This window comes from Macrosteles quadrilineatus, unplaced genomic scaffold (genome assembly GCF_028750875.1).
Source record: "Macrosteles quadrilineatus isolate MER2022 unplaced genomic scaffold, UCM_ALF_1.0 Scaffold_2__2_contigs__length_208266976, whole genome shotgun sequence".
Lineage (NCBI taxonomy): Eukaryota > Metazoa > Arthropoda > Insecta > Hemiptera > Cicadellidae > Macrosteles > Macrosteles quadrilineatus.
Genome location: NW_026542595.1, coordinates 181,667,217 through 181,691,457, shown reverse-complemented (window position 1 = coordinate 181,691,457; position 24,241 = coordinate 181,667,217). Strand labels below are relative to the sequence as shown.

Below are 24,241 nucleotides of genomic sequence, written 5' to 3'. Positions count from 1 at the left end.
TAACCTATTATGTGTTGTATATCATTAGAAAGGGCATAAAAAGGGCTAAACAATGACACCTCTCCCATGTTTCTAGCTTAAACAGGAGAAGAGTTATGACTATTTTAAAGTTTTACCGCAGCGCGATTTTGACCGTTTTTTGAAAATTTCAAATGGCCGTATTTTGGGAACGGGTTGAGATATTGAGCTGAAATTTGGTATTTTTTTTAGTCTTCATAAAGGTAACCTATATACCAAATTTCATCAAAATCTAAGATGGTGAGGTAAAATAGGTGTGTTGATTTGACATGGACTGACCCATCTGTCTTGTCATCGTTAAAGCAATGTCTCCCTTGCCTGTGTATTTTCTATTCCTTCTTGCCTATGCAGTCGCTCTTTATGATGATAAATTGGGATTGGTTTGAAGTTAATCCAGCATTTAGGCTACTTAATTGAAAACTATTTAGTAAGTAATAGTATTTAACTTTGTTAACTGATAAGTTTCTTAACCATAGGGTGCTGCTATCCTCGAGACCCCCCTCTGGTAGCGTTCACACCTCAAAGTGATAACATGCCGTCCACCCCGAGACTGAAGCTCACTTACTACCTACAAACCTTCTGCAAGGAACAAGCCGAGAGCCAGTTCCCCTGTGTGTACTCGCTCATTGACAAGTTTGAGCTGCATAACAAAGATGAAGTAAGTTGATAACACTAGTGGTATTGGTTGGCTATTTAACAATGGTTTCATCCCAAACAATGTAAAGTGGAGATTCCATTGTTAAAGTTGGACCTGTTCTGATAATTTAATTTATATTCTTAAATCTTTTTGCTTTATAGCTAAAGCTAGTTCCAGGAAAGTTAATTTTGTCATTTTACAGACATTGAGTCTTTAAGTACTCTGATCTTGGATAATTGTCTAAATAATTGTCAAGGCATTCATTATGTTTATGTGCCGTAGTCTATATTGGATTGAGCATTCAATGAGTAGAAACAAATTCTTTTGTTCTTTTGTTTACTGTTTTCTGTCTTGCATAACTCTTGAAATTATTGTGATATTTACCATCATGTGCGACATCTGAGCTATCGTAAACAAAACTAAAACTTACAGAGGATAATTAATTACAAAACAGCCAAACTCTGTGAAGGTTACAAGATAATACTTGGAAACAGCTTGACCATGATGTCTCATTCAGGATCTAAAGTCAAATGTAGAATGTAAGATCAAAAGTTTGGAGATAGTAAAGTTCTAATTGGTTTTATTTGTCTTGACAGATTCTAGACGTAATAAATGCAAGAGGCCCGGCCCCCTGTATCTTGGATCCTGCTGTGCCGTTGTGTCCTGAGGTTGTGTCAAGTTGCTTAGAGGAGATTGAATCTGATGAAGAGCTGGAGGTATATCGGCCAGCGACTCTCAGCAAGGACAAAATCAAAGAGAAACTGGAACAGTAAGAATTAAATTTGATAACAATTTCAAGTGTTTTAATGTTCTGAAGTGCATGAGAAGATAGATCTTCTATTTACTATAACAAATGGGTGAGGTTATTTTTTCTATCAAAAAATCTTTTAAATTGTTTTTTAGCATTTTAAGATTTTCCAATAGAGCCAATGTAATTTGCGTACATGTTAAGGTTATGGGATATTTTAAATATACATTAAGGCTAGGTAATATGTATAATAGACCTGGATAAATTATGTTACTGGGGTAAAATTTGTATAAGCTTGTTTTTCTTCTCACAACATTTTTGCAACAACACCACTATTTGAAGCAGCACTGACAGACTAGCATCTGTTTCTGCTACTTCTAGCAGACGGACGTAAATCACAGTGTATGTGGGTAGTGTGTGTCTAGTTTCCATTGTGCGGCAGTCAAGGAACCCCGTGCCATCCCTGTTTTGTTCGTCACTTCATTTCTCTTCATTTGTCTAAGATATTATTCAGTGTCTTTTCTTTGACCAATTTGTTTGGTCCTCATTTCAGTTAGGCTAAGAGAGGTTCTACTGTAGTTAATAATTTGTTTACCTCAGTAAGTTAAATATTAACTAAGCATGGTTCTTTTATTTTCATGATGATATAGCCTGTGGATTAATCACCGATAAATGTTTATAATTGACTTAAAACTAAAAACCGACTTATGGTAATCCACAGATTTCACTATCTTCAGCACTAAAAAGGTGCCCTTACTTAGTCTGTATGAGGACATACTCATAGTCAACACCTGCTGGAACCTCCATCATACTTCCACTAAACAAACAAATTTGTAAAATCCCAATATTTTTCCTTTACCTTTACTTTGCTTTGGTTGTAGTTTTTTTTTCTCAATTTGTTGTAGGTACCTCAAGTGAACATATTGAATCTTTCAGACTGTAATGTTCAATCTTTCACACTATAATTTTTTCAGAGATGACAGTGAACTGGCAAAGCGTTTCGAGCAAAAAGAGGTAAGTCCAAGGTACAAGACGATGCTTCAACAAAGAAGAAAACTACCAGCGTTTAGTAAAATGGAGGCAATCCTTTCATCCGTGAGTGATTTAGGCTTTTTTATCATTACGTTAAAATACAAAGTAGATAAATAGCAAATATTGTTGGATAGCGTAATAGATACCATAGTAAGTAACCTCTAGCCATGTAAAAGCCCTTTGGATTGTTTTTTGTTTCATGAAACTAGTCATTATAAACTATAAGAGTAGTTAAGTTTAGTTTATGTAGTTTTCAAATGTTTACGATGTGTTCAACAGTTATCCAAGAGTCAAGTAGTGGTAGTTAGTGGAGCTACAGGATGTGGCAAGTCTACGCAGGTTCCGCAGTACATACTGGACGACTGGCTGCGTAGGAGAGCCCGCGGTGACACTAGCCACGTAGAAGTGATCTGCACACAGCCTCGGAGACTGTCTGCGATAGGAGTGGCTGAGAGAGTGGCCTATGAGAGATTGGAGAGTGTCGGCGCGAGCATCGGATATTCGGTGAGTGTTACATGTAGCCCAACATGCAACATGGTAACATGGTTAAACATGGTTATTTACCTTTTTTTATTTGGAGGGAGTTGAAAAGAGAGAAAGTTAAGATCTACAGTAAAACCAGACTGATCCGGCATTTAATAATTCAGCGACGGTTTAAGGATTTTTTGCACTAAATTAAGACTAGGGCAGCGTTTGGCAGAGTTTGCGCGAAATAACAGAGGTTAAATAACCTGATTAAATGTCAAATGTTTTGCTAATTGCTGTAAGACTGTAAGGACTGTAGATAACCAGTTAACTATTATGTATCATATTTATTTATTTTCCATTAAAGTTTGTCAAACATATCTTTAACTATGATAAGGTTGGCACTAGTCAACACTCTACATCATCGAGGTTATGTTTTTTTTTAGTAGGAAGGGACTTTAACTGAAGCAAAAGACAAGAAATAACTGCCACACAACTTATCCTAGCACTGGAAATTCACTCGAATAAACCATCACCAATATTTACGAGTGCATATTAGTCATATTTTAAAAATCTATTACAAAAGCTTTACAAAATGTTTCCACCTTCAATTACAGATAAGACTGGAAAGTAAAGTATCGAAGAAGACCAGGCTCACATTCTGCACGACAGGAATCCTTCTGAGGAGGCTTGAGGCTGACCCTCAGTTGACCTCCGTCTCTCACATTATTGTAGACGAGGTTCACGAGCGCAGTGAGGAAAGGTACATGGCAGTCACTGTTTCGCTACTCCTCTCAAGATTTATGTCAAACTACTTCTTTAAAAGTATGTTGTGTACGAATGTTTTAAGTCAATGGCCTCCGTATACCATATCTTTTTCTTCCTAAGGCAAATTTTGCATTCTTTTGTAATTAAATCCCAAACAAATATAAATTACATATTTTGTACCGGTACAAAACTTTATTAACTAAAAGTTTATTAATCGGTTTTTACTTCAATTGCTTTATTTGGCCAAAAATCATGATGTTCCTTTACAGTGATTTTCTGCTGCTAATCTTGAAGAAGCTTCTCCCACAAAGACCAGACATCCGGGTGATACTCATGTCTGCGACTTTGAATGCAGAATTGTTCTGCAAGTACTTCAACGATGTTCCTGTCGTTGATATTCCAGGTAATGTGTCTTAAAACGGATATTATAACAGCTTTCTTCCTATCTTGAAAAGGTTTTACTCTTAGTCCCCTGCTGCATCCCAATGTGGACTCCTACTTCATTCACAATACATCTCCAACCATTTCTATTCACATCTCACAATTATCTTGATTCTTCTTCTACATCATGTTATCAGTTTTTTCTTGGTCTCTTTGTCTTTCCTTCACTTCAATTAAATGGATATTCCTAACATTCTTCTAGTAACCAATCTTCCAATCTTTCTTATTTTTAAGTTTCATCAATTGCCTCCTCAATAGTCTAATCATCTCAGTTTATCAACAATCTTTTGATATCCTTTCTAACAATTATTTTAGGCCCAACTACTTAAATTTGTTTTTCAAACTGCTATAGCCATTCATCTACAAACACTTCCCTTATTTATAAAACATAAAAATTTTGCTTACAATTTTTTTAACACATGAGTTAAACACACAGTTTACATGTTTGCGTAGTTTTCTGTTTTAATCAACTTTGTGATTCAACAAACACACAGTTAGTTAAGAGGGGAATTAACTGTATGTTCAACGTATGTTTTAAGTTGGTGTTGTTTCATTCCAGGTCGTACATTCCCAGTAGAACAGCTGTTCCTGGAAGACATTGTGGAGGCAACCGGGTACGTGATAGAAGAGTCTTCCAAGTACTGTAGGAAGCTCAACAAGACGAGTATGAACCAGTTGGAGACACTAGAGACAGAGCTAGAGTTGGCTGACGTCATGTCTGGACGAGTTATCAGCAATGCCAAAACAGCTGATCATGACTTAACTGTCAAACAGCTGTGTCATAGGTACAAGGGTGAGTAGTGTCATATTTTTTTACTTCTCGCCTTCACATCCGGGGGCGTTAGTCACCGTTTTTTTACATTTCCTCAGACTAGGCCAAGAAGTTCATGTTGTTATCACATAGCCTAGATAGATACAACAGTAAAACACGTTGGTGATTGCCTGCGCTCTACCACAAGACCAGTTTATTCCCAGTAGTATGGTATTAGTTCTGAAACGAAACAAGATCAATTTATCCATTGAAATGTTATTTAACATTTCATATTTATTTTTCTCTCTTTTGATTAATTATTCATACTTACCAACGTTGATGGCCACTTGAGCCGTAAGAGGTTTTTGGCCAGCAATTTTCCTGTCTTGTATTGTTTCCTCTTTTACTCCAATATTTCTCGTGATTTTTTCCCTTGTGAGCCCTCCTCATGATTGAAAAGAATAATGGTTGAAAATCATCCTCTGTAACATTTGTTGTTGATAAAATATGAATTTAAACAACCTTATTGTATTGTCAACACAGTTATATCCCTACAAATAACACTACTTTCCTTCAAAGATATTTGTGTTTGATCATTTCATATGGTCAAAGTTCTGTCCTGGATTACAAGTTTTGTGGTGTATATTTGCTAATCGATTTTGATTTGCTTTTGATTTTTTTATTTAAATCCAGCAGTAACAGTCAATAGTTCTATCATTTAATTATCGACATTGTTATATATGAATAATTTAAATAATACCAACTACAACTATATCAGTGTTTGATTAGTTTAAATAAAATATAGTAATTGTACTTTTCCTTAGATTACAGCAGACATACTTGGAAAAGTATTTACCTGATGGACCATGAGAGAATAAACTACGAGCTGATAGAGACAGTATTGTTGTACCTGGTTGATGGAGATCACCAGTTTCCTAAGGAGGGGTCGATTCTTGTAAGTAAACCTAATTTTAGAATATTTCAAAATGTTAACAACTCAATTAAGTTTAGCTAGGTGACCCGGGTGGGTTAGGCCTAGTCTCCAGTGGCTTAATGGCACAAAACACAACACTGATATAGGATTCCATCAGAAAATATCTTTTAGCTTCATGATTGTGTTTATATTGCCCTCTAAAGACTCCAACTTTCTCCAAAAAATCGTAAACCAGCCACTCAGCTTCCCTTTAACAACTTAAAGAGAGAAAGACATATTTTCCAGTTTTTGCATTTAATAGTAGCTTTGACTATTAATAGTCAATGATAGTAGGTACTTTAATAGGCCTACTAAAATCTAGTCACACTACACCAACTTTTTTTTTTAAGAGGTTGGTGGCCTCTTTTAACCTTGCATTTGCCCGTCCACATAGACTACAGATCTGTGCGTGGAACGTATCCAGCAAAGCAAGGGGTGAGCCGGTACAGTACAAAGGTGAACTGTACTGATAAAAGTTAGTGGTAGTGACCAGGATCCGAACCCACGACACTACTGCCTTGGGCCCGAAGTCTGCGACACTACCGACTGAGCAACCGACTCACCAACTTATTTATCAACTTACCAACTTATCCAACCAACTTTACCAACTTATTTATTGGCAAAACTCAACAACTGAAATATATATGTTGGGCCTATGATAAATCATCGTTTCCTCACAGCAACCTGACCTCGGCTAAGATCCAAGATATTCGGTGGTGGTAAAAGTGACTGACGTACAGTTTTAAAGAACGCCTTCAATTTTTCAGGTTTTTCTCCCAGGTATGCAGGAAATCCGGGAAATGCACGACATGCTCTCCAACAACCAGACCTTTAATCCAAGAAATAATAGATTCAAGCTTGTACCACTTCACTCAAGCTTGTCAAGTGAAGAGCAAGCTCAGGTTTTTGAGTGAGTACTTTTGTTTCTTATTTAACTTGAGCTGTTTTCATACCTGGTTTAGTACATCGGTTCTCGGCAGAAGTGTCACTAAGATAAATTTGTAACAAATTAATTAAGGATTAAAACTAAGGGTGAACAAGTTTGAAAATTTAAGGAAATGTACTTGAAAATATATGTTTTATCATTAGGACAGGATTAAGCTTTATTTTGGATGTTCTCGGGACTGGATTTGTTCAAATCATCGTGTTTCTCTGCATTGGGAGTAACAGTGAACAATGATGACGTCTCTCGATAGAGGGAGATGTTGCCGGTATGGTGGACGATGATGTCTCCATGATAGCAAGAGATATTCACAATGGTTTCATGAACTCCAGAGACAATGATGGTGTCTTTGTAACTGAGGGAGATGTTCTGTAAATGACCCACGATGGTACTGCGATCATGGGACATGTTGACGATCTGGCACCGTTATCCTAGGAAATGTTCATTACTAAAGAGTTACAAAAATAAATGTTATGCTAATGTAATAAATGAAAGAGTTTAGCTCTTATTCGCATTGCTTTATACTTATTCAACAACTTGACTTGAAAAACGTCTCTATATTTTGTTCTTTTGTTGCCAAATTAATGTAAGGCCTAATTTTTAAGCTTTTTTTATCAAAGAATGTTTTTTCAGGAAACCTAAGAATGGTGTAAGGAAGATTGTTTTATCGACAAATATTGCTGAAACATCAGTTACCATTGATGACTGTGTGTTTGTGATTGATAGTGGAAAAATGAAAGAGACAAGGTAAGATTTGGTTTTATTTGTCATTTTGCTTCTGGACATTCAAGGTTTTTTTTCATGCACTCTACTGTCATTATTTAAATTCATTTTTTACAACTATTCATTCACTACATCTTTACACTTCTAAAAATGTTAGTATAAGATATCAGTAGTACAGTGTTGACTCATTTGACATAAAAGTTCAACCACCAGTATTTAACGTATTTCTGTTTCTGAGAAGCGAGTTGGGAATAAACTACTTTACAACTTATAGATACAAGTTAAAATGATATTTCAATTGATATGCTACTCCTAAAAACTGTTAGCTTCGTACCTTAGAATAGTTATTTGAAATTAGGCTATGTAAATAAAATGATGAAATTATCCAAATATGTATACACTAAATAAAGAATAAAAATGCTAGGCCTACAAGTTGAAAATATATATTGTTTTCTTTATACCAAACTATAACATCTAATGCAGTGTCTCTGCAATTTAATAAAGTACTGTGTTGGGAGTCGGGACAGATCTATTTGAAACAATCTTAACGAATAAAACTACATTTCCTACCACTGCACGGAAATGATCTCACTGCCATACCTGTAAACAGTATGTAAATAGCTCATTGCCTCTCTAGCGCAAGAATGGATCATTCCCGCCCGCTTAATCAGCTGATTTCCCAGTTGTCATTACTAGGCCAATAACAGCTGTGAATCCGTTACATTAGCAGTTAATAACTGGTAAAAAATAACATAACCTTTAAAAAAATCAAACATAACCTAAATGACATTGTATGTACATCTAAAAAGATAATCTGCGTGTTATTATAAGTTAATTATGATAGTAGGACAAATCTGGTGTGTATTACGATCACAAACAGTCATTGCACTCTTAATATATAAATAGTTTTTTTTCTATAAGATTGATTATTGTGTGATCATAAATGTCAATACATTTTAACATTCCAGGTTTGATAGCAACAAGAACATGGCATCTCTAGAGACAGTTTGGGTGTCGAGAGCAAACGCTTTACAGAGGAAAGGACGAGCGGGCAGAGTCATGCCTGGTATTTGTGTCCACCTGTACACCTTACACAGGTGAGTAACCTAAAAGTGTGCAATCCTACAGGTTTTACCAGTTTTAAACTAGGGGTGTGCGAGTACTCGAATCTTCGAGCTTTTTGGTCGAGCTTTTCATTATTCGGCTCGGCTCGAGGCATTTTGAAAAAGCTCGAAGTTCAAGCCGAGCTTTTAATACTGTCAAAACTAAAAAAAAGCACTTAATTTGGGTCGTAATTGAAAACAATGTTATCACAATTCTACGTTGTTCATGCATTCGAGGTTTGATAAGCACGAACCTCAGCTCAATCAAGACGCAATGATTATCGATCGTAATTTTGAGGAGATAGGAAAGAGACAAACTACCACCTTGTGTGGGAGGGGAGATTATACCAACAAACTATTTCTGGAATTCTATTTTGGGACGGATGAAAGATAAGGAAGAAACAAAATGTGCAAATGTAGTGGGCGACACAATAAGGCTGTAAACGAGTATCGTCGTGCCGTTGTTCATTGTTTGTTTACTTTTTCAGATTCCTTATCAAACGCCCCTATCTGCTATCTCTCTTTCTCTCTCCCCCCCTCTCTCCCTCTCTCTGCTCTCTCTCTCTCTCTCTCTCTAACAACGTACTGATTAAACAGATTGTGGTTGACGACTTTTCTACTTATAACTTTCCCTGGGTTATTTTAGTTCAATCAATCCCATAACCTTTCTGATGTTTATCAAAATAATTAATTAATCTGTTTTGTATTTTATTTCCTTTAAACCAACCCCTATTTACCATCTATATTTTATAGAATAAAATGTTTGTTTATAAAGTTTGACTGGCCACACAATTTTGTACCTATTTCATTCTGTAGTTACTTTGATGATTATATATATATATATATATATATATATATATATATATATCAATAAGGGGTGCGTGCTGTAATGAATGCTTTGTATTATCAAAATAAGTAATGAATTATTAATTTTTGATAGTACATGGATCATTGAATACCATAATGTGATGTAGTTTCCTATTTGTAACTTGCAAATAATAATAATTGATAGTTAGTTCTGGAAAATGAAAAATAGTGATCGCATTCATAAACCTGTTGTCAAAACAGCAACGCAGGCGGGTGTAAGGGTTTATTGTTTCAGAGGCTAGGGTGTTTCAAGGACAAAGTGTTGGGCCTCCCGGCTTAGGGTGGGAGGGGGGCGGCGAGACTGTGAGAAGGGGAGGAAACTGGTTTTGGCTATTTATTGATTAGTTTGCCGACCCTTCTAGATAACAAAATTGAGTGACAGTGACAGTGTTAAATCACTGTTCTGTATTTCATTTCTTGTTTACGTTGTGTGTTATTCTATTAGTTTTAGTGTTTTGGTCTATTTCCTCTATATGTCAATTATATTTTTTAAATATATAAGTTTACTTTTTACTTGTCTCTCCACCTTTTTGGATCCAAACCAACCATGTTCTTTTTTGATTAATACAATTCATGAAACAAAAATATTTTGTGTAATAAAAACAACAAGAATAATCATGTGTTTTAAAAATTATTTTGCATTTATTTATACAAAATAGAATTAGATATTCATAGTAGTTACAATATACATTATGTAATCGACTTGCTGTCGTCATTCAATGTCGCGTTGCTGCTCTGTTATGAAAGACAATCTGATTGTCTCTGTCTGCACTGCATATCTCGTCAGCCCTTCAATCGATATCCTTTTATTTCTTGCATCTTAATTTAGTTCAGTTCTTATCGTGATTATCTACTATTTGGTGTCTTGACAATTCTCAATGTTTTTAAACATATGTATTAAAATAACATTGTGTTTATTTAAAAATTGACTGAACATTATTATTATTATTATGCACTGTTTTAAGAAAAAAAGTTTAATAATTTAGATAAGGTGACGCTAGGAAAAGCTCGGCTCGAAAAAGCTCGAGCTCGAAAATTTTTAAAAAAGCTCGGCTCGGCTCGGCCCGAGGTTGAAAATCACTATTCGCACACCCCTATTTTAAACCAAAACAGTTGATCTGTAATCAATATTTTCTGTATCAATATCAACTGTTGATTCATTAGTTTTGCTGCGGTCGTGTGACATAGTTGCAATGTCTTTGAGATCACAAGGAATGTCCCAAGGTTTTACCGCAACTGCAGGGGACTAGGATAACGTTTCCCTGACAGGAGAAGTAGATGTTAATGTTCACGTAACCACAGGAGATATTCAGTGGTTTTCCAATATTTCAGAAGTCAATGATGATGCTATTTCTGATTTCATCCCAAGGGATGTTATAAAATGATTTTGCAAAAATCACAGGAGACAAAGATTATATCTTCAAGACTGTCATACATTGGCCTATTGATTGTGACACAATCGGAGAAGACGGTGTTTAAATGGCCGTGGTAGATATTCAGCACTATGCTGTAAACCCAGCTGTTCCTGATCAAAACGTCGTTTAGCTGGCATTAAATAAATGATTCTGGCTAACAAAACAGCTGATCTTTGTCAGTAACAAAGCTAAACTGATCATCTTACACCATTCTTCACTCGCCATTTGCTCATATTTGGGCTAAAATAAGCACCTAGGAAACGTTCTGATCGATGATAATAATAATTGACGTTTTAGTTTAGCAGTCGGTTAGGCTACTCAAACGGAGAACCTTAAACATATTCTTGTTCCTATCCTATTATGTTTGTTTTGTCTGAATTTTATTATGTAATTTTTTGTCTTTTGTCAAACAGTAATTTGTGAAATGTGTTTTTGTGAACAACAAAACTTATCTCAGTAGGAATGTTAGTTAAATATAACTTAATAATAATTTATTGCTGTATCTATTCAAATTTATTTTTGTAATGATGGTCCAACAATGAACAATCATTTTGGTTAGTGGATTCCATCAAATGTTTTAAATTATATCTGAATGTACTGCACAGTGCATAGGGACAATCTTTTCTGATTATAAACAATTATGGTTTTAACTGAGCTTTAGGATTAAGTTAAGTTCTCTAGTTTGATAATTTTGATTTTTGACAGCTTAGTTTTGTCAAAGTGTTTTTATCAACTCCCCAATGTTGATCAAGATACCTTTATTTTACAACATTTAAGATGAGTTAAATTGTTTGTTTGTAATGCGTCTATATTTATTTGTACAGGTATGACTATCTCTTGGATGCTCAGCCCATACCAGAAATCAAGCGAGTGCCTCTTGAACAGACAATATTGAGAATAAAAATGCTACCATCAATGTCTGGTGCTGGTCTTCAACAAGTGTTAGGTACGCTTGGGTTCCTTCAGTTCCTTGTAATTGAATCAAAGCAACAGCTACTGTGGACTAATAGTTCAGTTAAAAAGTAAAATCAAAATATATAAAAAAAACATTTTATAGCAGTAAAAAGTTATTATTATAATCCTTCAAAACATTATACTAGGAGTGAATTTCTGTAATGACAGTGTAGCTCAGTAATCATTTTTACATAAATCTTTTCTCTGTCTGAAAATTCCCAGTAGGCCAATTTTTTTCTTTTTTTCTAAAGATAGAGATGGTGATGGAGTTTATAGAAATCTTGGCCAGGTATCAACATTTTCATTGTGACACTAATGAGTTGTTTCAAATCAAGTTTTGCTAGGAAAATTCATAAAAAAATTCTCCAAAATTTTTAATCAAAACAATACAATTCAACATTTGAGATCTGTTCATCAAATGGTATTCTCACAAAATAACCCTCCATTTCAGAAGACTGGTGAATTAGTTATTGGCTACTCTTGCTGTAGTAAAAGACTTGTAGTGTGCTTAGTGAAGTTGAAACACAAAATATGTTTAATATTTTAAAACAAGTTAAGTCAGTGTCGGTGTAGCTAAGAATTCGGATCAGTCACAAATCCAACATATTTCAACAATATTGTTATGTACTCCAGCTACGGTATACAGGGTGATTGATATAAGTGTGCCAGCCGTTTTATTTGAAAACTATAAGAGATATCAAAAACAGTTAAATGGTAAGTGCCTTGGATTTTTTATTTAAAAAATTATAGTCAAGTCAAAAAAATTATTTTAGCCGCCATTTTTCCAATATGGCCGCCAACTTAGATTTTTCTTTTGGAACACCCTGTATTTTATGATGTATTCTGGTAGAAAAAGTAATTTTAAGACGATTTTATTCTTATGATTTTTTTCATAAACCTAACCGTTTCAAAGATAATAATGGTTAAAGTTTTGAAATTTCTGCATGAGAAAGAGTTTCGATAAAGGCCTAAGCAAGCATGCCAGCTGTTTGGTTCGAAAACCATTCATAATTTCACAACTTAAACCATTATTATCTTTGAAACGGTTAGGTTTATGAAAAAAATCACAAGAATAAAATTGTCTTAAAATTACTTTTTCTATTAGAATACATCATAAAATACAGGGTGTTCCATAAGAAAAATCAAAGTTGGCGGCCATATTGGAAAAACGGCGGCTAAAATAATTTTTTTGATTCGACTATAATTTTTTTAATAAAAAATCCAAGGCACTTACCATTTAACTTTTTTTGATATCTCATATAGTTTTCGAATAAAACGGCTGGCACACTTATATCAATCACCCTGTATAACTTAGAGTTTTATAATGAACATTTGCAAAGCATCATAATTTTAATCATCTCCATTCCATCAAATAAGGCAATTTTGTTTGAATTTTTTGTGGCCCTGTGCAATACCTTGACCATTGTTAAAACTTTACAACTAAAATGCCAAACTTAAGGTTTTTTTTACTGTAGAGTCTTGTGCATCTAGAAGTCAAGTAGAAATTATGATTAATAGTCAGATATTCCTATCAGTCGATAACCTCGGAGGTTGAATTACAATATTGAGTATTGTACAATAAATTACAATATTGATATTCACTCCACCAAAATGCTATACAATTTTGCAAAACATGATTCACAAAAATGCTGGGTGTGTTTGCAAATACTTTGTTGTAAAACATTTTTTTTCAATACATGTGTTAGTATTTTGCTGTGTTCCTCTCTTCCATCAACAAAAACTTCCACGACTTAACCAATCACCCTACCAAAAAGTTGGAGTAAGCTGATTTGGTGGTAGTATGCAGGACTTCAGTCCCTGAGGTCCCGGGTTCAAATCCCACCAACCACCAATGGATTTTATCTAAGTGGTAACACTGTGAACCTATAGGCCTAAGTAATTTGTAATTTGGTTCTGAGCTAGACCCTTGTGTCCTAGAATGTGAAGGTTGAAATGTTTACAGGAGAGGTGCTGGAGCCGCCGACAGAAGAGAGCATCACTGGTGCTATCACAAGACTGGTGCATGTAGGAGCTCTGGACAGGGCTGAGAACCTGACTCCTCTCGGACAACATCTGGCAGCGCTCCCTGTAGACGTGAGGATCGGCAAACTGTTGCTTTACGGAGCCATGTTTAGCTGTCTGGACTCGGTGCTCACAATAGCAGCCAGGTAATATCCCATGTTATGATAATGGGGAATGTACGATACATGTACATTTTTATGGATATCTTCTGAAAATTTTACATTATCTGCTTGAAGTTTTCTCACAAACAAAAAGTTGTGTCTTTTTAAACTGAAACCATGAAATTTCTGGAATAAGCCATGAATTTTGCGGTTAAACCTTAGAAATAGGGATAGATCAACTTCAATATTATCATTTGATAATCCCAAGAAACCCTTGATAGACCTACTGACGATATATATTTCTTAATACTTTGTGACTATGGATTTGTGGTAAAATCATCCAATAAAATGCCAGTAAAAGTCTAAGAAATAGGAATAAAGATTTACTTAATATTTGGCCCTTCTACAGTCACATTTTTTAATACCAGTGAATCTCAAATGCATTGAAATATTTTTTAAGATAAAAATGCTCTGCAAACCATTTAATAGACCTTTTTAGTTGGTTAAAAACTCTTTTGTTTTTATTAATTTAATCTAGGGGTGTGCGAATAGTGATTTTCAACCTTGAGCCGAGCCGAGCCGAGCTTTTTAAAAAATGTTCGAGCTCGAGCTTTTTCGAGCCGAGCTTTTCCTAGCGTAACCTTATCTTAATTATTAAACTTTTTTTTCTTAAAAAAGTGCATAATAATAATAATGTTCAGTCAATTTTTAAATAAACACAATGTTATTTTAATATGTTTAAAAACATTGAGAATTGTCAAGACATCAAATAGTAGATAATCACGATAAGAACTGAACTGAACTAAATGAAGATGCAAGAAATAAAAGGATATCGATTGAAGGCCTGAAGAGATATGCAGTGCAAACTGAGAAAATCAGATTGTCTTTCATAACAGAACAGCAACGCGACCTTGAATGACGACAAAACAACTAGCAAGTCGATTACATATGTATATTATAACTACTATGAATATTTAATTCTATTTTGTACTAGCTGTGTACCCGTTCTACGCACGGGGATCTTATAATATTCAGTTGAAACCTTCTTATATAAAGAACAGCAGTTGGTTTGCATATTTTAAGATATGCTGGCCAAACTATTATACATAGCTTCATTTTATGTTGTTTTTTGTTGTTCCGGATCGGTATGACAATCAATAAAAGGTTAAATTACCTCTGTGTCTGCCGGTCGATCCTATAACGGTAGGCTTACTTTTATTTTTACTATCTGATCTCGTTTGCATGGCTCAATCACGTCCTGGTTGAAGTTCGTTCGCTACGCTCACTCACCTGTATGTTGGAGCTCGTTCGCTGCGCTCACTTTCCTTCAGGTTAGCTCGTTCGCTACGCTCACTTGCCTTCAGGTTAGCTCGTTCGCTACGCTCACTCGCCTCCAGGCAAATTAGCTGTTGTCATAAATGTAAAAGAAATAATAGTGCTAGTGCTGCACCCTGTTGGTAATCCTTGTAACTTTAATGCTATTGAACATCACAGAACAGAACCAACTTGTTTAATTGAAACAGCTGTTAAGATTCAATAATTTCATTTCTCATAAGGTTAACATGGGCTTCCAGAAATTCCACGTCAAAAATCGACAAAAACTTGATTTTCAAGGGTTTACTGTTAAATATCTAACTGTCTCATATTCGATGAAATACGTCTAAAACCATCTCATATATGTATAGTATTTGGAAAATAAGTTTCAGGCGGGACAGTGCTATAGTTATTGAGGAGTAGTTGTAATAAAGTGCGTATTTTAGCGTTACCAAGAGAATGACAGATAGACAGACAGACAGACAGACAGACAGACAGACAGAAATTGAGATAAGGTTTGATTCGGTTTCTCTGACCTATGAAATGTAAAAATAACCAAAAAGTTCATTATTCTAAGCAATGTACAGACAAAACTCTAATTTTATTTATATAGATAAATAAATACAAAATAAATTTAAAAACACATGATTATTCTTGTTGTTTTCCATGCACAAAATATTTTTGTTTTATGAATCCTATTAATCAAAAAAGAACATGGTTGGTTTGGATCCAAAAAGGTGGAGAGACAAGTTTTACTTATATATTAAAAAATATATAATTGACATATAGAGGAAATAGACCAAAGCACTAGAATTAATAGAATAACACACAAAGTAAACAAGAAATGAAATGCAGAACACGATGATTTAACACTGTCACTCAATTTTGTCATCTAGAAGGGTCGGCGAACTAATCAATAAATAGCCAAAACCAGTTTCCTCCCCTTCACACAGTCTCACCGCCCCCCTCCCCCCCAATCCGGGTGGCCCATCACTTTGTGCTTGAAACACCTTTGCGTCTGAAACAATAAACCCTTACACCCTCGTTGCTGTTTTGACAACAGGTTTATGAATGCGATCACTATTTTTCATTTCCAGAATTAACTATCAATTATTATTATTTGCAAGATACAAATAGGAAACTACATCACATTATGGTATTCAATGACCCATGTACAATCAAAAATTAATAACTCATTACTTATTTTGATAATAAAAAGCACTCATTACAGCACCCGCCACTTATTGGTAGAACGTCGATTATCCAAATTAATTGGGGATTGGGGTTGTTCGGATAACCGGTCATTGACGGGAAAAATACGGGGAACGGGAAGGGATAGCGGCCGGTGGCGATTTGCCGATTTCGCATCTGTGGATACTGTACAATAATATAAATTTGATTAATTATAGAGATGTGCGAGTACTTGAGATTTTGAGTTCGAGTCGAGTACGGCCTTGAAACTCGAGCTTATTTTTTAACTCAGCAGTTTCAAGTCGAGTTTGGTTTAAATTGGTAAAAAATCAATATTCGTTAAAATGTAACTTGTGTTTACATGAAATACTGGATAATATACTGGCCTAATACAAATATTTTTACAGTGTAGAAATAAGCAAGAGGTAGTTGTCCTAACCTATTTTTTTAGCTGTTACAACAGAATAGGTCAACTCAAAGCAGTCGCCGGCGACTGACTGGCAATGAAAAACAATAGAAGGGAGGAAGGGGTTGTGCAATGACCTCGAAGTGAGCGGGCATAACAACAGCGAATGAAGTAGGGGTTTGGGGGGAAGGGGGAGGGTCAGACCTTTGAGCTATATTTAGACTTTCACCACTTAGCAGCCGTGCGGTGGCGTAGCGCTACGGCCAGTCGTGATTGGCGCGCGATTTTATTGATTTTTGCTTCTTTCTTCCTTTCGGTTAACCGACGTTTCGGATGACCGGGCTTCGGATAATCGACGTTCTACTGTATATATATATATATAATCCTCAAAGTAACTGTTACTTTATACTAAATAAAATAGGTACAAAATTGTGTGGCCAGTCAAACTTTATAAACAAACATTTTATTCTATAAAATACAGATGGTAAATAGGGGTTGGTTTAAAGGAAATAAAATACAAAACACATTAATTAATTATTTTGATAAACAATAGAAAGGTTACGGGATTGATTGAACTAAAATAACCGCAGGGAAACTTACAAGTAGAAAAGTCGTCAACCACAATCTGTTTAATCAGTACATTGTTAGAGAGAGAGAGAGAGAAAGAGAGATAGCAGATAGGGGCGTTTGATAAGGAATCTGAAAAAGTAAACAAACAAGGAACAACGACACGACGATACTCGTTTACAGCCTTATTGTCTCGCCCACTACATTTGCACACGTGACCACTTTTTGTTTCTTCCTTATCTTTCATCTGTCCCAAAATAGAATTCCTGAAATAGTTTGTTGGTATAATCTCCCCTCCCACACAAGGCGCAGTGCTCAGTGCGCACTGTAGGTTGCCACGGTAACCGTGTGTCGTCATAGCGACTTAGCCAATCACGCACTCGCACTGCGTTGTATATTACGATACGAATAGTTGTGTTAGAAAGACAACGCGATAGGTGGTAGTTTCCTCAAAATTACGATCGATAATCATTGCGTCTTGACTGAGCTGAGGTTCGTGCTTATCAAGACACAATTATGAAACGGAGGAGAGTAAATTTAAATGAAAGTTAGTTCCTTATTTATTAATTTAATTTTTATTTGCTAGTTCAATAAGTATTCGGCTCGAACATTTCGAACTTTTTGAAAATCACGAGCCGAGCCGAATAGCGTCCTATTCGGCTCGAAAAAGCTCGATGTTCGAATACTCGCACACCCCTAATTTAATCATTACACTATACTCAATTATTGTTCATTATTATGATTATGACAACTCATTGTAGGCCTACGTATCATAGTTTGATTATATTTTGGCCTGTAACACCTTTGATATAGTTATCAGTAGTAAGAAAGTATTATTGGCTTTTACAATGTGTGCATTGATCACAATGCCATCATGACCGTAAGCTATCATCACGACGCTATAGTAATTTCATCATTATAATTGAGCGGAGCGAGCGAAGCGAGCGAAGCTCATACGTCGACTCTTATGCATTTCGTAATACGCAAACTCCTCCTAGACGGCTGAATCAATCGTTTTCAAATTTTGCATGGTGATTAAGACCATATCGGTGAGTGCCAACATCTATATGGCGTTAAAAAAGTCTCTCAGGAATCCGCCCCACTGGGTCTCAAAGTTTCAATGTAATCCTTATGGAAGCAGTATATTTGACACATAAACAAAGACATATGATCAGCTGTTGACTTTTGAATGCAGTAGGTAAAGAAATATCTGATAGCATTATTCCACAGATATTAGAACAGAAACGGTATGGATCGTAAATATAATCAAATGACGACACTAGCTTGAGGTCCGTGACGTAGGAAGTGGTGAAGGAAGTAGTAAAGGCGAGTTGTCCAGAGTGTGGGAACTGTTTATGACGATTAGATTAAGGTATCTGCAATTCTTAAATGCTATGGAAAGGGAGGGAAACAGGTCCATGACGTAGGAAGTGGAGAAGGAAGTAGTAAAGACGAGCTGTCCGGAGTGTGGGAACTGTTTATGACGATTAGATTAAGGTATCTGCAATCATAAAATGCTATGGGAAGGGAGGGAAACAGGTCCGAGACGTAGGAAGTGGTGAAGGAAGTAGTAAAGGCGAGTTGTTCGGAGTGTGGGATCTGTTTATGACCAATAGATTAAGGTATTTGCAATCCAATAATGCTAAGGAAAGGGAGGGAAACAGGTCCGCGACGTAGGAAGTGGTGAAGGAAGTAGTAAAGGCGAGTTGTCCAGAGTGTGGGAACTGTTTATGACGATTAGATAAAGGTATCTGCAATTCTAAAATGCTATGGAAAGGGAGGGAAACAGGTCCGTGACGTAGGAAGTGGAGAAGGAAGTAGTAAAGACAAGCTTTTCGGAGTGTGGAAACTGTTTATGACGATTAGATTAAGGTATCTGCAATCCTAAAATGCTATGGAAAGGGAGGGAAACAGGTCCGCGACGTAGGAAGTGGTGAAGGAAGTAGTAAAGGTGAACTGTTCGGGGTATGTGATCTGTTTATTACCATTAGATTAAGGTATTTGCAATCCTATGATGCTATGGAAAGGGAGGGAAACAGGTCCGCGACGTAGGAAGTGGTGAAGGAAGTAGTAAAGGTGAGCTGTTCGGGGTATGTGATCTGTTTATTACCATTAGATTAAGGTATTTGCAATCCAATAATGCTATGGAAAGGAAGTGAAACAGGTCCGTGACGTAGGAAGTGGTGAAGGAAGAAGTAAAGACGAGCTTTTCGGAGTGTGGGAACTGTTTATGACGATTGGGTTAAGGTATCTGCAATTCTTAAATGCTATGGAAAGGGAGGGAAACAGGTCCATGACGTAGGAAGTGGAGAAGGAAGTAGTAAAGACGAGCTTTTCGGAGTGTGGAAACTGTTTATGACGATTAGATTAAGGTATCTGCAATCCTAAAATACTATGGAAAGGGAGGGAAACAGGTCCGCGACGTAGGAAGTGGTGAAGGAAGTAGTAAAGGTGAGCTGTTCGGGGTATGTGATCTGTTTATTACCATTAGATTAAGGTATTTGCAATCCTATGATGCTATGGAAAGGGAGGGAAACAGGTCCGCGACGTAGGAAGTGGTGAAGGAAGTAGTAAAGGCGAGTTGTCCGGAGTGTGGGAACTGTTTATGACGATTAGATTAAGGTATCTTCAATCCTAAAATGCTATGGAAAGGGAGGGAAACAGGTTCGTGACGTAGGAAGTGGTGAAGTAAGTAGTAAAGGCGAGCTTTTCGGAGTGTGGGAACTGTTTATGACGATTAGATTAAGGTATCTGCAATCCTAAAATGCTATGGAAAGGGAGGGAAACAGGTCCATGACGTAGGAAGTGGTGAAAGAGGTAATAAAGGCGAGCTGTCCGAAGTGTGGGAACTGTTTATGACGATTAGATCTGCATTCCTAAAATGCTATGGAAAGGGAGGGAAACAGGTCCGTGACGTAGGAAGTGGTGAAGGAGGTAGTAAAGACGAGCTTTTCGGAGGTTGGGAACTGTTTATGACGATTAGATTAAGGTATTTGCATTCCTAAAATGCTATGGAAAGGGAGGGAAACAGGTCCGTGACGTAGGAAGTGGTGAAGGAAGTAGTAAAGGTGAGCTGTCCGGAGTGTGGGAACTGTTTATGACGATTAGATTAAGGTATCTGCAATCATAAAATGCTATGGGAAGGGAGGGAAACAGGTCCGAGACGTAGGAAGTGGTGAAGGAAGTAGTAAAGGCGAGTTGTTCGGAGTGTGGGATCTGTTTATGACCAATAGATTAAGGTATTTGCAATCCAATAATGCTAAGGAAAGGGAGGGAAACAGGTCCGCGACGTAGGAAGTGGTGAAGGAAGTAGTAAAGGCGAGTTGTCCAGAGTGTGGGAACTGTTTATGACGATTAGATAAAGGTATCTGCAATTCTAAAATGCTATGGAAAGGGAGGGAAACAGGTCCGTGACGTAGGAAGTGGAGAAGGAAGTAGTAAAGACAAGCTTTTCGGAGTGTGGAAACTGTTTATGACGATTAGATTAAGGTATCTGCAATCCTAAAATGCTATGGAAAGGGAGGGAAACAGGTCCGCGACGTAGGAAGTGGTGAAGGAAGTAGTAAAGGTGAGCTGTTCGGGGTATGTGATCTGTTTATTACCATTAGATTAAGGTATTTGCAATCCTATGATGCTATGGAAAGGGAGGGAAACAGGTCCGCGACGTAGGAAGTGGTGAAGGAAGTAGTAAAGGCGAGTTGTCCAGAGTGTGGGATCTCTTTATCACCAATAGATTAATGGTATTTGCAATCCAATAATGCTATGGAAAGGAAGTGAAACAGGTCCGTGACGTAGGAAGTGGTGAAGGAAGAAGTAAAGACGAGCTTTTCGGAGTGTGGGAACTGTTTATGACGATTGGGTTAAGGTATCTGCAATCCTAAAATGCAATGGAAAGGGAGGGAAACAGGTCCGTGACGTAGGAACTGGTGAAGGAAGTAGTAAAGACGAGCTTTTCGGAGTGTGGGAACTGTTTATGACGATTGGGTTAAGGTATCTGCAATCCTAAAATGCTATGGAAAGTGATGAAAACAGGTCCACGATGTAGGAAGTGGCTTAAGAAGTAGTAAAGTATGACCATAGTGTGAGAACCGTCTGTGGCAGTTAGATTAATGTATCTTCCATCCTAAAATGCTATGAGAAGGGAAGGAAACAGGCCCCGCGACGTAGGAAATGGTGAAGGAATTAGTAAAGGCTGGCAGTGCAGAGTGGGGGAACCGTTTGGGCAGTTAGATAAAATGTATCTTATACTTAAACGCTATGAGAAGGTAAGGAAACAGGTCTATGGCGTAGGAAATGGTGAAGGAAGTAGTAAGGCTTGCAGTGCAGAGTGTGGGAACTGTCTTTGGCAATCGCATTAATATATCTGTAATCCTAAAATGCTATGGGAAGAGAAGGAACCAGGTTCACGACGTAGGGGGTGGTGAACGAAGTAGTAAAGGTGAGCAGTGTTGAGTGTGGGAATGGATTAATGTATCTGCAATGCTAAAATGCTATGGGAAGACTGTAGACTGTAGGTTAAAATGATTACGAAGCACGAATCGATACATATTTCGATACATGCAATCGTTTACAATAGATATTTACAACTGAGTTGACAACAGCTGAATTTTACTCCATAGAGGCTAAAAACTATTTTTACTCCCTAAAGAGTAAAAATGCTATTTTCGACCCGCGACGCATGCATTAAAAACGACCGATTTTACTGCAGTATGACAAAAACAATATAATAAGAACCCTTGATGACTCCGCTCAATTTTGTGGATGCCTCTGCGAACGCCACCTAGTACTAGTTTGTGTTGATTAGCAAATAGGATATTGTTGACTAATAAATTTACACAATGTTGATTTCAGCCTTTCTCAAAAATCACCTTTCCAATTTCACTTTGATAAGAAAGATGAGGTAAACAAGAAGAAGAAGGAATTCATGGTAGCAAACAGTGATCACTTTACGATACTGAGAGCATACAATGTAAGTAGACGTTACTACCACTCATACTGGATCGTTCATTCTTACCAAACATTGTCATTAAAAATATTTTACTATGGAGGCTGTTAGTGAAAAGATTAAATATAAATCAAAATTGTTTTAGAGTTTTTCTATATTCTTTATTAATTAAACATTCTGTTCCACAAAAGTGATGCCTGTAACGAATAGATTACACTTGAAATTTAGACATACTTAAGAGCTACTGAACTACTTAGAACCTTACTATATGAAAGATTTAACAATAATTATTGAAATTGTAAATACAGTTGTGTCCCCATCTCACATGGTCATTATGTAATAGAAGTGATAATAATATCTATTCCACAGGGCTGGCGTAAAGCAGCAGCTAGCGGCAAAAACGCCGGTTACACGTACGCTAACGAGAACTTTCTCTCTGTCCGCACTATGCAGACTTTGATCGGCATAAAGTCACAGTTCCTGGAGTATCTGGCTTCTATAGGCTTTGTCCCGGATAACTGCCGGGGCCAAAATAGAAGGTGCAATGAAGACAAGATATTAGAGCTCACAGGGGAGGAGGTAAGTAGTTAACTTTCTGTAAGTAGTGGCTGGATTCACATCTGGGGGAGTATGTTATTCTTTCAATTAGGCATAACTACTGTATTAAAATCTGGTGTGATTATTTGTTTGTATTACTGTAATTTTTTTTTTAGCTTAACTTAACCAATCAATAGTTTTTTTAATACTTATGAAGTCAAACGAGGTGAATCCCGTGGGTAATAGCTAGTATTGTGTAAAGGGACTTTTCGGCCACCCTGTAGTCTTCAATGAATCTTGTCTGGCTTAGAATATACCTTCTTCACCACATATGTAATAGTTTTCTTGACAAGAACTGTTTATAGATTTTTTTAATATTCTTGAATTGGTCATCGTGCTCGACCAGTAATCAGTAAGCTGTTCGTTGGTTTGATGCTAAAAAGGTCAGTAGCTTTATGATGATTTGAAACTAGAGCTAGCTGGCCTAGATAAATGTCATAGCCTCTTCTAAGACAAGAGGGGGGGGGGTGTAGGAATATCACACCGACCGGCTTATTACCATGGTAATAACATTGTGCAGAGACTCCATTATAAATTTGTGCATCAGCTGTTTCAGTAGGCTGGGGCTGCATCTTTGTCACTTTTGTTTTGTCCCAATGTAAATTCTCAATCTTAGTCAGTACAAAGCTACACAAGGCATCTCACTCTATTCATTGTTCACTTATAGTTTTAATGAAATCGTTCTAGTGTGACAAGTGTTTTGATTGGTTCCACCTATCAGTGATTACAAATTGAATTATGTGGCATTTACAAGGAAAAGTTCTTAACAAACTTATCACTCCTAGTGTGTGAGGCCTGTTTCTTTTTTTGTGTTCCTAGGAATTCACAGCATATAGATGAGCTTCTTGCAATCTTGAAGCTATTTTAAGTGTTAACATTCCAATGTCATCTATTGTAAAAATATTTACTCATAATTGTTCTCACTTGCAGCTTAACGCCAATGGCGAAAATTATAAACTGTTAGCGGGCCTCCTCAGCGCGGCTCTGTACCCAAATATTGTTAAGGTGCTAAGCCCGGAAAAGTTTTACGCCCACAGCATCTCAGGGGCTGTACCCAAGGAGCAAAAGCCTGAGGACCTCAAATTCAAGACCAAATGCGACGGATATGTAAGTAAAAATTCTTTTAAAATTTTGTTTCCCATACACTTGAGCAGCAGTTCATTAGAATTTATTCTCCTCTAACCAAATCATAAATAAAAATAACAATCAGCTAATCTTAAAATGTTACTTACTAAATGCAAAATTGGCTTTTGAATGTGA

The 24,241-nt window shown here is 36.5% G+C and overlaps 1 protein-coding gene across 1 annotated transcript in view; it reads left to right on the top strand.

Moving 5' to 3' along the window:
- LOC128986698 (putative ATP-dependent RNA helicase DHX57) overlaps positions 1–24,241 on the top strand; it is a 37,905-nt gene that overhangs the window by 8,072 nt on the left and 5,592 nt on the right. The window contains exons 5-20 of the mRNA XM_054407188.1: positions 495–676; positions 1,252–1,424; positions 2,378–2,498; positions 2,715–2,939; positions 3,518–3,663; positions 3,938–4,071; positions 4,669–4,902; positions 5,685–5,815; positions 6,601–6,743; positions 7,410–7,523; positions 8,468–8,596; positions 11,709–11,830; positions 13,802–14,006; positions 22,291–22,408; positions 22,754–22,963; positions 23,912–24,088. Coding sequence (XP_054263163.1) covers positions 495–676; positions 1,252–1,424; positions 2,378–2,498; positions 2,715–2,939; positions 3,518–3,663; positions 3,938–4,071; positions 4,669–4,902; positions 5,685–5,815; positions 6,601–6,743; positions 7,410–7,523; positions 8,468–8,596; positions 11,709–11,830; positions 13,802–14,006; positions 22,291–22,408; positions 22,754–22,963; positions 23,912–24,088 — 2,564 coding nt within the window. The remainder of the gene's footprint in view (positions 1–494; positions 677–1,251; positions 1,425–2,377; positions 2,499–2,714; positions 2,940–3,517; positions 3,664–3,937; positions 4,072–4,668; positions 4,903–5,684; positions 5,816–6,600; positions 6,744–7,409; positions 7,524–8,467; positions 8,597–11,708; positions 11,831–13,801; positions 14,007–22,290; positions 22,409–22,753; positions 22,964–23,911; positions 24,089–24,241) is intronic.